At 49.5% G+C, this 14434-nt stretch overlaps 1 protein-coding gene across 5 annotated transcripts in view; it reads left to right on the top strand.

Moving 5' to 3' along the window:
• The first annotated feature begins 1441 nt into the window (after positions 1–1441).
• DLG5 (discs large MAGUK scaffold protein 5) overlaps positions 1442–14434 on the top strand; it is a 121690-nt gene continuing 108697 nt past the window's right edge. For 4 of the 5 annotated variants that reach the window (XM_033130887.1, XM_033130885.1, XM_033130888.1 and 1 more), the window contains exon 1: positions 1568–1964. In XM_033130887.1, the coding sequence (XP_032986778.1) occupies positions 1661–1964 (304 nt within the window). In that variant the 5' untranslated portion in view covers positions 1568–1660. Of the gene's footprint in view, positions 1965–14434 lie in introns of all 5 variants that reach the window. The other variant, XM_033130886.1, reaches the window with a different exon arrangement.

Below are 14434 nucleotides of genomic sequence, written 5' to 3'. Positions count from 1 at the left end.
AATTCTGGTACTCTTGTTCTAACCACTATATAGAGTTTGTTTCCATTAAACAAAAGCAACTCCTCCCCGTTAAGGAAGCAGAATATAGAAGCAGAACTTGGCTTTTGGAAGCAGAAGAGTAAATGATGAGGGTGGCTATGATGGTGTTAAAAGAAGCACGTGTGGCTGGTGTTTGTAAATGAGATTCAGCCATTCCAACACAGACTTGGCGATGGCCCTGGGATCCTACTTGGCGCTAGTGCAGTGGGGTTACTGAGAGCAATCAGTGGGATTCCAGCTTTTAAGACCTTGTCCTACAGTGGGAAGTGGTAGGTGTCTACAAAGGACTGTGATTAAGGCAGAAGATATTCTTGACCTCGGAGCAGGACCATAGATTCTCGCTCAGGGAATCAGGGAAGCAAGATTCCTGTAGCCCATTGATTTGCCTCCTTCTGAGACTAACTAGAATTTGGGGGTGACATCTAACAGGGAGCTCACCTTTGTTGCCTAAAAGATCAGCGGCTCTACAGCAGATCCTCACCACCCTCTTCCTCATTTAGGAACACGGTCCTTCCTCTTCCCAACATCCAAATCCCTTTAGACTTTGGGGAACAACCCATCTCAAATGGGGGTAAGGAGAAAGATCCTGATTAACCAAAATTCAGGGGATTATATTGGGGAAGTCTCTATAAGAGCTCCTTGGAGTGGGGAAATCTCACATTTAGGGGAGGTCTTAATTTGGAGACGTTCAAGTTTAGGGGAGCCCTCAGTTGTCTCCAGGCTTTATTTTGGGGTTCTTGGAGATCCTGATTGGGAGAGCCTGGACTATGAGCGGGGCTTTCTGAGGGGCTTGAGTGCTGGCCATGAGCTAGGCTGTAGGGGCCGGGGGTTTGGTCCGCTTCCTGTGGGGCCTCTAAATCCGTGTCCTTCACCCCGGATTGCCCCTGGGCCCGGAGGACTGGGAGAGCAAAAGAGCGGGGCGTCCAGCCTCCCCGCCCCCATCCCCTCGGGGAGGCTGGGACCCCTACTCCCCTCGCACATTCCCTTGGGGTCGGCCGTCTGGGGTTCTGAGGGGCGCCCGGAGAGGGAGAGGAGGGGAGGCCGGGGACGGCGGGGCTCGGGGCACTGCCGACGGGTGGGGGCCGCGGGGCCCGGGGGAGCTGGGCCGGGGTGCACGGACCCGGCCAAGCCGGGCTTGAACCGTCGGGGGCCTGGCGAACGCGGCCGGGGCCCCTTGCCCCTCGGAGTTGGGCTCCGGTGTGCCGGGCGGCGCGGGGGCGGGGGTATCGGGCGAGTTTCCTCGCGGGCGGCGCGCGGAGGGGGAGGGGGAGGGGGAGGGGGAGGGGGAGCATGCCGGCTGGAGCCGGGCCTCGGGGCGCGCCCCGGCAGCCGTCCCCACCTCCGCCTCCTCCTTCTCCTCCTCGGTCTCCTCCTCCTCCTCCTCCTCCTCCTCCTCCAGTCCCGCCGCCGCCGCAGCCAACATGGCTGCGCTCCTGAGCCCGGGAGGCGGCCGCTGCTGAGCGCCGCCCGCCGCCCGGGCCCCCAGCCCGCGCAGGCCCCCGGCCCATGGCCCCCGCCGCCCCCCGGCTCCCGGCGCGCCAGGGCTGCAGCTAGGGGCTCGCCGCCGCGGGGCCGCCCGGGAGCCCGGGAGCCGTCCGGCGGGGCGGGCCGGCCCGCCACCATGGAACCCCAGCGCCGGGAGCTGCTCGCCCAGTGTCAGCAGAGCCTGGCCCAGGCCATGACGGAGGTGGAGGCCGTGCTCGGACTGCTCGAGGCCGCGGGAGCACTGAGTCCCGGCGAGCGGCGGCAGCTTGACGAGGAGGCGGGAGGCACCAAGGCGGAGCTGCTGCTTAAGCTGCTCCTGGCCAAGGAGCGGGACCACTTCCAGGACCTGCGGGCGGCGCTGGAGAAGACGCAGCCTCACCTGCTGCCCATTCTCTACCTGAACGGCGTCGTCGGGCCGCCGCAGCCCGCCGAGGGCGCCGGTGAGTGTCGGACCTCCGCCCCGGCCTCTCAGCCTGCCATCCACCACTTCTCTCTCCTGTTCTCCGGGGCGGAACTCGGCAGGGCCACTCTTCTACCTGGTGCTGGCCGCAGGGACAACCTTTCCTCCTGTAGTCCGCCTGGGGAGGGGGAGGTGTGCAGTTGCCTACTTCACACCTCCTCCCCCAGTCCCGCCGTTGCTGTGAACAATGCCGGGCACTGCAGGCCCTGACTCTCCCAGGTGCCATGGCTGCAGGGTCCTCCTGAGACCACCAGGTCCAACCAGGTCCAGCCCCTGGACCACCTCTGAGGGATGTCCGTTAGTCCCTTTTCTAAGGCGCTTCACCATCCACCCGTCCTTTGAGAACCCCTGCTAGTCTTTAATCAGTGATACAACCTATAAGAATGGAACCTGGGTCAGGTCTGGTACTCTTGAATTTTGGTCCTTGTCACCCGGTTTCAGGACCACTAGTGCCTTTTCACTTTCAGGCTCTCTTAGCTCTGTGTGCCCTGAACTCAATCTCTTTGCTCGCCCAGACTTGTGGTTGATTATGCACAATGCCTGCTAGGTTTCTTTGGAAACTGTGGGCCTGGAAAAGTTGGGGAAGTTGCATTGCACCATGGGAAAATCCTAGTAGTGGTTGCTGGAGCTCAGATCCCTCCCTGAAGGTGCTGAGCTGTGTGAAGAGGGAAGGTTGGTGGCTGGTTCCCTTGGGGGGTTGGTGTCGGATTTGTGAGTTTTCCTGCATGGGGGTTACTCCTGGGAGTTTGTGACAAGTAGTAGGCTTGGACTGGCCTGGTTGGGGAGTGTGGAAGCCAGTCTTTTAGATAAGGAAACTTGAGGAAGAAATAGCACTGAGGAAGGAAGAGAATCGGCATTAATTAGGCACCTACTGTTGTGGCAGGCGCTCTGGTTTATCACATTTAATTGTTACTAGTCTGTGAGCTATTATTCTTACTTTGCCAGGAGAAAACTCCGGCTTGGAGTGGTTAAAATGCTCTACGTATTGAGCACCAGGGGTTTTCAGTTATAACCTACTGTTTTATTTAACACGTTTGGAGCCAGGAATCGGCAAGTGCCACCGTTTCTGTCTTGTCCTTATTTTAAGAGTGAATGGAGAAGGCTGACAGACTACCTTTAGCAACCTGTAGGCCCAAGGCTGATGAGATCTGTTTATATGGCTGTTAAAAGCCTCAGTTATTAAGGAATGATTTTTATAAGCTGTTCCTGGTAACAGCTCGGATGTATATTGGCCGTCTCAACCGCACTTTTTATAGTGAAGGGAACTGACATACAGAGAGACTAAACTGCTGGCCACACAGCACATCATTTTATTGGAGGTTCTTTTGTCTCCACTTTGGGTTTCTGACTCTGGCATTTACACCCCTCAAACCTGCATTCTGTCCCCTAATTATGATCATATATCTGAATTGCTGGGCAAACCCAGTCCACTCCTGGGATGGTGCTTTTGAAGGTGCAAAGAAGGGCTGTCAGATGTGGCCATGAGGATAAGGACAAAGGGAAATCTCATCAGGGTAATTTTTTTCTTTTTAATTGCTTTTATCTTTGTATTCATTTATCTGTCTTTGAAGGAGGAGGTTTATCAAGGAAGCACAGAAGTTAGAGTGCAGACTCAAGTGCATGTTGGGATGTGTTTGAATCAGCGCTAGCTTTAATATCTGGAATAGATGGACGAGTTACCATGAATTATTTTCTCTCTTTTTCCATGCCTGGTGGAGAAGATGGAGCCTCACGTGGCTGAAGTTCTAGGAGCCGGTCCCATCCTCTGAGGAAGGGATGGAATAGAGTTTGGGTTTTGTCCCCATGGGCAGAGATTTCAGTCCCTCGTTTTACCACAGTGCAGAGTTCTGTAGCCTTGCAGAGGGTCATGACAGCCTCAGAAAAATAATTTTCGAGGGGAAGTTAAGTTTATTTTAGTTAATACTTTAGAAAAAATTAGGACAGCATTTGGTATGGCAAGATACCATCTAGAGCTTTTGGGGGAGAGGGGTGATGTAGTGTGCAAGTAAACAGTAGACTGTGGGGATCTTTGTAAAGGATGATTGACTGTGTCCTGGTTTCCCAACTTTTTTTCTTTTAGCCAGGGATCCCTTCTCATGGGGCAAAGCTTAGAGCATAAAAGAGCTGCTCTAGTTGAAGGGATGGAAGCACCCATCTCGTTCCCCTGGGAGCCAAAGCAGGGACACCCAGCACTGTGTCCTGCTCCTGCCTCCTTGCTTTCCCCAGTACTTAACACTCCGCACACAGGTCCACAGCTCTGCCTATAAGTTGGTCTTAGTGCAAGGCCCTTGTGGAATCCTGAGAGAGGAACCATTTGGCTTCCTAAAGATCCATAGCATCAAGGGGGGGCCCCTTTGTCACTGTCTCTACATCAGAGGTGTTCCCATCACCTGGTTATGGGCTTCCTTGGGGGGTCCACAGTGACCATCCCCTGCCTGGCACTTGTGTGCTGTGGGAGTTTGCTGGGGTCCCACGATGTCTGGCAGCTGCCCTCATGGGGCCTGGAACTGGGAGGGAACTGGCCTAGGGGAGCACACCAAACCCATCTGTTTTGCTCATGTTCAGTTAGTTAGAGCCCCAGACATGTATAACCCACTATGTGTAGGCCTGGGGTATGAAGGTGGCTATGAAAATACAGTAGGATTTTATTTTGGGGCTGGGCGACTCCTGTATCAGGATTGAAGACACATTGCTGTTCAGCATTTTGTATCTTACCACGTATTTTAATATCACTGAATTCTATGGCAACCCCAGTGGGATGAGTTGTGTCTTTCCTGCGTTATGCTGGGTTTGGTGCCCCCCACCTGTGAGGTGTGAAGACAGGCCAGAAATAGGGCAGGAAGAAGCTGCAATGAGGTGAAATGCAGTGCTCCCGATTCCATGTTGGGGTGCTTTTTCCTGTTACCAGATTAGGCATTCCCACTACCATGTCAGGCCATTTCCTGCATTGGGAACTCTGTGGTATTATTTTGCCTTTGCTGGTCCCTGTGCACGGATCTGTAAGGAAGACGTGATGTCCTCTGCCCCTGCTAGTGGTAGAGATAGAACTGTGTTTCTCTTTGAGGGGCCCAGGTGTCTAAGGGTTCTTTCCGCAGTTGTACCAGGATCTTGTTTTTTCCCTCAGGACCCACACAGTCCTTTGTTTTTTCTCTCACATTCTCTGACTAGTGACTAACATCTCGGTTTTCTCAGTGAAGATCCTCGACTGCCTGCACCTGGCCTTGAACCTCAGTGACTCCATCTGTGAGATGAGCGAAGGGTGCACCGCCGCCTGCCTCAGCCACGGGGAGGGCAGAATGTGACGGGGAGGCCTGGAGTGCCTGGTCCTGTGCTCAGTCCAGGGGGGACAGGGTGTAGACAGAGACAGGGGTGCGTAGGATGTAATTCCAGCCCACAGCTTGCTGCCTAGTTGGGGGAATGGGACACTCAGGAGAGGGACGTTATGAGACAGATCAATTGAATGATATAAATACAAGCGGGCTTTTTCCGCCTTTTAAAACTATACTACAAGCTTTCTGCAAATACTCTCATCCACCCCTAGGGGCTCTAATTACCAAACCTTTTACCCCAGGCCTCTCTTGTGGGGCAGAAGTGGCAGGGCTTGGTCATTGTCCCCTGGCCTAGTGTGTGCTCAGAGCTGAATGTTTCCTTCTCTTCCTTCCCCTTTGTGCCTCCTCTTCAGTTTCCTATCGAGCTGGCTGACTTAGCTTCACCAGAGTTAAGAGAATGGAGATGGCAGCGTCTGTTGGAGACGCTGAGGGAGGCTTCGTGGAGGGACTGGGGCTTGAGCTGGGTGTTGAAGGGGCACTTTGAACACGCAGAGGGAGAGGAGGAGGACGTTCTGGGCTGTAGACACAAGAGCAGAGGCCTAGCCATGAGACGGGCTGTGTGTTTTCAGGTTGCAGAAATTAGACCAGCCTGAGTGGAGCGGAGTATCGGCCTTGGCTCTGGGTGGACGGGGGTGCAGAGGTCATCTGGGGGACCAGGATGGCTAGGCTGAGAGAGGGGTTTGGACGTCTCTTGGAATTTAGGCATTGTACACTTGTCAGAAGTTAAAGGTGGAGGAAGTTTTTTTTCAAAGGAATAACCCTGCCAGGCTTTTCCAGCAGCAGGAGTGCAGTTGGCTATTGATAGTCAGGTGTGGACTATTTATTATTCATTAGAGGTTACCTGGGCCTTTTGTTCTCTCCCTACTCTCTTTGGGTACCAGCCACCTTTTCTTCATCCACTCTGGAGGGTCAGCAGGGACAGCGACATAAGTACAAGCTCCAGTGATTATAGTTTTTCTTTTGGTTCTTTTAATTGTGTTATTTGAGAGGAAGTAATTGAGGAACTTGAAAGTAATAGTTGAGAAGAGTTTTTTAAGAGAAAGGCAGATTTTATTTATATCCCTCTATACCGTGTTTCCCCGAAAATAAGACCTAGCCGGACCATCAGCTCTAATGTGTCTTTTGGAGCAAAAATTAATATAAGACCCGGTCTTATATTATATTATACCCAGTATTATATTATATTGTATTATATAAGACCCGGTCTTATATTATACCCAGTATTATATTACATTGTATTATATAAGACCCGGTCTTATATTATACCCAGTATTATATTATATATTATATTAGACCGGGTCTTATATTAATTTTTGCTCCAAAAGACACATTAGAGCTGATGGTCCGGCTAGGTCTTATTTTCGGGGAAACACGGTATATTACTTCAGGGTGCCTTTATTGCAAGTGACAGAAACTTAGACTGTATTAGGCAGAAAAAAGAAATTTATTATATAATATTCTAAAACCTTGGCATGGATTGGGGAAACTGGCCTTTGGATAGTTGATCCTGAATGCTGCAATCTTTTCTCTTGGGCCTGGAACATGGTCTTGGGCCTCTGGCTTCTATCTTCACAGCTCCTTACCAAAGAAGAAAGAGAGCCCTACCCAATTAGCCCAGGCAGAGAAATCTCGTGGAAGGATTCTGATTGGCCAGACTAGGGGTTAAGTGTCCATGTGAGGACCAATCACTGGCCAGGGCTAGAGGACTAAGATTGACTCAGCAGTGGACCCAACCAATAGGTTTGGGTGATGGAATGCTGTGACTGAGGTCCCATACCAGTACCGTGTGGTTCTTTAGAGTGGGAAGAAGCAGTTTTCCAAAAGCAGAAGAGCAGGAAGGATGTTGTGCAGGTAAAACAGCAGGTGCATGTCCATGACATGTGGTCTCATCTTTGTGTGACGAGGCGAGTTAGCAGGCAAGGTCATTGCTAGAATGGGGTGGTGGGGTGAGGTGGGCAGACTTCACTAGGTTTTATACCTTGAGCAAGGCAGTTAACCTTCTGAGCTTATCTCCTCTACAAAATACTCTACAAAATAATTAAAACAGTAACTACTTCACTATGCCATTTGATAATTAGTGGTAAGAAAAAAGGAGTAGCGTTTGTTAGTATGGTGAGCAGTGCAGCCTGTAACCAGCTTTAGAACCAGAAACCTGGGATTCTTCCAGTATTTCTGAGGGTTATGTGAGCGATCCTTGTAAACTAGGTAGAACAGATGTCAGGGTTGCTTTAACTGTAGCCGTGGGTCACCGAGAGTAGAATGTAATCTCCATGAGCTAAATTCGCTATTATATTTCTAAGGCCTAGAATAGAGCCTGGCCCAAGATAGGTGTTCCGTAACTTTCTATTGTGTGGATGACGAGTCAGCTCTGTGTAGAATGAGTACTGTGACCCTGCGTAAGCCCCAATCTTCAGAAATACGTGCAGATTTCCTCAGTGGTGACTTCACAGTGACAGAAGGCTGTGGGAGTACAGGAAGGCTAGAGCGAATCCCAGATGCACACACGGATGTCACCGCCCACAGTATGTCTGTGATGGAGGCAGGTGGTATGACATTGGTGTCTGAAGTTCTCAAGGTCACTCATCAGGTACTGGCATTGTGGGACTGGCTGCCAGCAGCCGTGTGGAGCGCCCACATTGCCTTTGGTAGGATTGGAGAGCCCTTCCCTTTTCGCATTTAGAATTTGAATGTCAGCTTGGTGTCCTCAAAAGAGTCTTGGATGGGGATCTGCTCCTAACTGTGCAACATCTTGACATTGGACGAGCTTCTTAATGACCTGGGGCTTATTAGTTTCTGGTTTTCCCCAGTACAACAGTAAAACTAGAAGTTTAGCATAGACTATGGACTTGCTCAGTCCTGTGGGATTCTCAGCACTCCCAAGGTGGCATTAGCTCCACGGAGTCTTGGTGATGGGTTGGGCTAGATTTCTGAGGCTGCTTCCAGCTCTCTACCATGATTACTGTTTTCTCAGTGAGTGTTAGTGTTGAGTGAGTTTTAATACTCTGGCTTCCTATTTCTTGAAAAAGTAAGCAATGGAGGAGAAATCTTTTATCTTAGTTTTTTTTTTTTTTTTTTTGGTTCTACCTCGTTCCAACCTCTTAGACATTCTGTGGGCCAGTGTAAGGGGGCTTTTCAGTTATTTCCTGGAACTTTGGGAAGATGTGAGCCACAGAAATAGTGGATGTAGAACAAGAGGGCTGAGCTGCTTCTCAGTCTGTGCAGCAGGGATGCTGAGTGTCTTCAGAGAAGAGTTTTAAGTGGGATTGAGTTCAGGGGATATTGCATCTTTTTTTACCTTTTATGTGGGGCAGATTGCATATCTCTGAATTGTGTGTCTGCATTGATTTTTTTTGAGACAGCATTCCATGAAAGTGCTACAGAAACCTTTTAAACTAAACAGAGATATTTGGAATATTCCATGTTAGTCATTCAACTTTAAACCGTTGGTGGATCATTGCGATGTGACTGTTGACCTTGACGTTCATTTCACACTTAAGGGCCATAACCCCTTTGCTTTCAGTTTGTTTTTTTAAATTGTGGTACAATATGCACAGCATAACATTTACTATTTGGACCATTTATTTAAATTGTGGCGGTATATATATAACACGAAATCTATTATTTTAATAATTTTTAAGTGTACAGTTCAGTGGCATTAAATACATTCGCATTGTTGTGCAACCATCACCACCGTCCCTCTCCAGAACTCTTTCATCTTGTAAAACTGAAACTCTACACCCGTTCAAGAACAACTCCTCATAACCCCCCTCACCCAGCCCCTGGCAACCACTCTTCTATTTTCTGTCTCTGTGAATTTGACAACTCTACGTACCTCATGTAAATGGAATCATGCATTATTTGTCTTTTTGTGTCTGGCTTATTTCACTTAGCATGGTGTCATCAAGGTTCATCCATATTGTAGCATGTGTCTGGATTTTCTTCTTTTTAAAGGTCGAATGATATTCCATTGCATGTATAGACCACGTTTGGTTTCTCCATTCATCTGTCAGTGGACACTTGGGTTCCTTCCGCCTCTTGGCTATTGTGGATAATGCTGCTATATACGCTCCAAATATCTTTCGCAGACCCTGCTTTCAGCTCTTTTGGGTATATATCCAGGGGTGGAATTATGGATCATGAGGCAATTCAATGTTTAATTTTTTTGAGGAACTGCTGCATTGCTTGTTTTAATTAGGGAAATCCATACTGTTCACAACACCTTGGCTCAGGGGTGAGTGGCCTGACTGGAGTCCTCGTTCCAACATTTTCTTTCCTTTTTCTTCTAAAAATTGTGTATTTTTCCCCCCCAACCTATTTTGGAAAGTCTCAGGACAGTTCTTGGGACTTTAAAGAAAGATGTCGTTTCAGTAGTTCTCTATCACTCTTTTGAGGCCAGAAGTTGCTAACCATAGACTCCCAGCAGCATTCATCTCTGGCAGCCAAGGGATGTTCGCACATTTCCTTTGTGTTTCCAGTACTAATATCTCCATTCCCAAAGGCCTGGGAGTATGTGAGTTATTTCTGCTTTGTAGACACTTCCTCTTTATCCCATTCAGGGTTGGTTTGGTTTTTCCGTCTGAATCCAGGGTAACTGGCTATCAAGATTTTCTTTCAAAAGGCTTAGATCAGCATTTCCCAAGGAAACATTTAAACACGGGTTTGGTGGGATGTCAGTGGTGTTACTTGATAAAAGGGTTCTGTGGTCAAAAGCATTTGACCAGTGCTCGTTTGAGCGGGTCACGCGGGTTTCTCTTCTGGGAGCCTCTCGAGAGCACTCATAAGCCAGTGTGCGTTGGGACTTCGCTGGAGTGGGTTCACTGTGTAGCGTTTCCCAAACTGATTTGACCACAAAATCCTTTTTCATTGAGCATTTTGCGACACTAGTGTCTTGAGAAATGCACTTTTGGGAAACTTCAGCATTAGGGCCTGGACTAGAACATCAATGTATACCATTGTTTATTGAATTTTCCCCCAGTTCTCTCACTTGGGGAACTAAAACCTTACACTTTCCCATTCTTTGAAATTCTCATATCTGCTAACGTAGGCACGTGTGATTCTGGGACCAGTAGATTTTTTTGAGATGTGTCGATGATTTGGATATGTAGAAGATTCTGGAGCCAATATATTTCTTTGGTTGTTTGGTCTTGCATAGGGTATGTGGCCTCTCTGAGCCTCAGTTTCCTCAGTGTGGCTTGACAGGAATGAAGCCTGGTTTTGTGATGGTTGTTCTTTGAGAAGGTTAAACCTCTTGTGGTCTTCACTAGGACTGGACTGTACTTAGGTCCACAGCGGGGTTTCTGGGGGCACCTCAGGAGTCACCTGCCCTGGTGGTTGGGTGACTGCAGGTTTGGGACTGTTAACTGTTGGATAAGCCTTTCCTGAGCCCCAGGGAGGTCCTGGGCTGGGGAGCAGGAAGGTGGTCTCTGCCCTGAGAGTATTAAGTTACTTCCGGGAAGATGGGTGACACAGATCATTGATGGGTTTGGAGCCAGGGTGCGAGTCCTCAAGATGAGAGAGAGCTGAGTGTCCTGAACCCAGTCTTGTGGAACCCCACAGTTTAGGATTTAATTCTTGGTTCTTTCATCTTAAGCGGTGTGACTTCAGCAAATTGCTTAACCTCTCTGGGCTTTCTCTTTCCTTATCCGTGAAAGGGCTAATAGTATTCCCCTAGGCCTTTGGCGAGGATTGAGGTGACTTACGTGAGACGAGGGCAAGCTGCGCCCACCACCACTACTGTTGGGGGTGGCCGGCCCTTGAGTGGAGCCAATCCCCTGCCTGTCCTTGGAATCAGGAGGTGTCACAGGGCACAGGCCATTCCCGGAGTTAGAGAGATGCCCAAGGTAGAGTCCAGAGTTGGCTTGGACTCACACCCCTGGGGCTGCTGAGAACACACTTTCAGTGCTTGGGGCCTGGAGCCCGCAGTTACAGGAGGCCATCGCCTTGAGCTGTGAGGATTTTTGGCTCCAAAAGGACCTTGAGAAGAGTTTGTTTTGGAGGAAAGGAGACTTAGCGGCGCTTGGATGCCTGTGTTTCAGATGGACTCCGGCAGATGACGAGACCCAATGCTCTTTGATCCCAGAACGCGGAACATGGGCTGACTGGTGGAAGATACTGAAGGGAGGATGGAGGTGTACTTACGCAAAGACCTTTCTTCCTTCCTCCCTCCCTTCTTTCCTTTTAAACTTGACGGTGTACAGTGCTCACCCATGTGCAGAAATAGAGCGGATACCGGAACAAACACCCAGGTCTCCCAACAACTTTTGTTTTCTGTAGTATTGTAAAACAAGTCTCAGACAGCCAGTCACATCCCCCATAAAATCCATTTATGAATTTTTAAAAAATCATACCCAGCAGAGCATTTTTCCAAGCAACCATATTAAGAATCACATCTTCATGTCGTCTCATACCCCGTCGCTGCTCAGTTTTCCTTGTGTCAGAAATGTCTTTTTGTAGCTGGTTTGTTCAAATCAGGATTTTAATAAGATCCGTATGTTGCGGTTAGCTGATGTCGCCCTCCGAGCCGCTTGTGTAACCCCTACCGGCTCCCCTTCCCTGGGGCTTTTGTTGAAGGAAGAACTTGTTTTAATGGTCGGTGTCATCCAGCTATGCAGTGGACTGCTCCAGGTGGTGACACTCCTTCCCTGACAGTCCGCACGGACCCTGGGTGAGCACAGGGGGTTGGGTACTCGGGGCACGGGCTGTGGACGTGACCGCACGCCTCTCCAGCTTCAGTTTCCTCACAGGGCGGCTGCAAACAATGAAATGAAATAACATTTTTGCAATGTAAATATCCTTGATGATTTATTTATTTATTTTTGCTGTGGGACCCTTTGCGTCAACTGGACTCTCACAGGAAAGCCAGATGTGTAAAATAGAGGGGCCGTGTGGAGGCTTGGACCTTGTCCCATTTCCACGTGGCTTCCCCTGGGCACCTCCGCAGGGTTTTCCAGGGTTCCACAGAACATAGTTTTAAAACCACTGGCTTGGATGCTTTTATTGGATGATGTTCCCCATGCTGAGAGACAGGAGTCCCCCAAAAGCCTCACCTTGCTTTGCCTGAGTGGAGCTGGCTTGGTGAGTCCCAGGTGGACACAGGGGCTGCCATTGGTGGCAGCTGTGTTTCCATGACACACTCTTCTCTTTGTCTGCTTCCTCTGTTTACCTTTGTAGCTTTCCTTTCAGGATGAGCCAGGCTCTCAAAAATGACAAATGACCACAATGCGGCTAATAAAAAAATCCTACTCTCTGCTATGATAGGAGCAAGTGCAACCCACCAGATGGTCCCTCGCAAGGGGAAGTGGTTACCTTTTTTTGAAAAATTATTCTTTTTTTTAAAAAAATGTCACTAGCGGGCCCTGCACCTACATTGTATAAGACAACTGTTAGCCGTTGATGTATCAGCAAGCCCCTGCAACATGCATCTCACGGTGGGGTCTGCAGAGCAGCCGTGTGGGAAGCAGTGCCGGCAGGGACAACCACCTGCCGCTCGGTGCTGCTGCCTTGTTGGCCGTCTCGAGCTGCGCTGTGCTTTCTCTGCCCACAGTGTTTTTCCAGGCGTGTCTCTCAGGCGGCTCTCAGGCCTCTGTCTGAGTGAACCTCAGGTTACTTGTCTGAATGGTGCCTGTCTGACTCCTTAAGATGGCCCGGGACCCCAAACAAAACTTCTCGGGCATCTTTTGACCATTGTGAATCTGCTGTCCAAAAGTGGTGGAAATGTGCCTCGCCAGTGGTGAGTGATGTGATAACAAAGAAGAAACTGGATTTTCATATTTTGATGTACACAGCTATACTTTAAAGATGTTTAGTGACCTTTTCAATACTCATGAGAACCTCTGTTCTTCTTACTCGGGGTAACCTCTTTTTCTTCTCATGTGGGCAGAACTTTCATTTCCTGTTTATATTTTTTAAGCAGCTTACAATTGTTGAGTATCACGGCTGGAAAGGATCTTAAAGACCATTTTGCCCAAACTGCCTATTTTACAAATGAGAAACAGCAGTCCAGAGACACAAAGGAACCCCACCGGGGTCTCATAGCACGGCACTGGCAGGGCTGGACACAGGATCCAGGTTTCTTCCCAGGCCAGGGCTCCTTCCGTGGCACCACTGCCAGCCCCAAGCTGGGCGGGGAGTCTCCGGAGCTTTGGCTGGTTTTTCCTGATCCGGGTCTGGCTTTGCAGACACCAGCCTTCCCAGTGAGGGTGAGCCAGCGACAGGGCATTGTAGTTCGTGGAGCTGTGCTACGGCTTTCATTGCTGACCACTGAAAAAAGTCTTTTGTCCGTCCATGTTATTGGTATTTATGCTCTACAGATGGGCAAACTAGGCCAAGAGATGTTTGTCATCTTGCTCAGGGCCACCAGCTGCTGAGACGCTGGGCAGGTTTTGGAGCCTTTGTCAGTTTCTTTATAAAGACTGCATTTGTCCTGTGTTCCAAGCCAGCCTGCGAAGGTCCCCGCTGAGATGTGTGTGTCCTGAGCGTTGGACACCCTCCCCTTCTCGTCGCAGTGTTCATTCATTCAGCAGATGTTTTCTGAGCACCTGTCACGCAGGGAGGACTGTTTGGATGCAGACATAGGACGTGACGTCTGAATTTAACGCTGAGTCAGATAATGGGTCTGATGTTGGCAGGACATGCCTCCTTGTCTCATTCTTTTTGTGACACAGCAAAAAACTTCCCGGGCTGACTGCTGTGGCTTCTTACTGCTTAGTCACAGGACAGAGTTCAAGCAGCAAAATGACGCCACTGACCCTCTTGTCTCAGAGGAAAAGCCTTAAATAAAGATAAGAGGGTAAAGGCCTCCGGACACTGCGTTGGGGCCCACCCCCATGGCCAGCCTCAGTGGGAACTGGATCCAGGAAACAGCAAGAAAGTAAACAAAGCCCAAATGGGCTGGTTCTGGGTCCTTCTCCTGAAAAAAAAAAAAAAGAAAAAAAAGCTGAACCTGAAGCAACTTAGAATTCAGGGGCTGTGTGTGTGAGAATATGTATGCCTGTCTATTCCTCTAACTCATTCCTGATAGAAGGTGGCAGACCACCTTTCTAAATCTTATCATATTTTCTCCCCCATTTTATGAGTCCAGGGAGAGGGAACAAAACAGTGTCTGGCTGTCCTTGCTTTCTGT

The sequence above is a fragment of the Rhinolophus ferrumequinum genome, chromosome 16 (genome assembly GCF_004115265.2).
Source record: "Rhinolophus ferrumequinum isolate MPI-CBG mRhiFer1 chromosome 16, mRhiFer1_v1.p, whole genome shotgun sequence".
Lineage (NCBI taxonomy): Eukaryota > Metazoa > Chordata > Mammalia > Chiroptera > Rhinolophidae > Rhinolophus > Rhinolophus ferrumequinum.
Note: the sequence above shows the minus strand (reverse complement) of the source record. Positions and strands in the feature narration are given on the sequence as shown.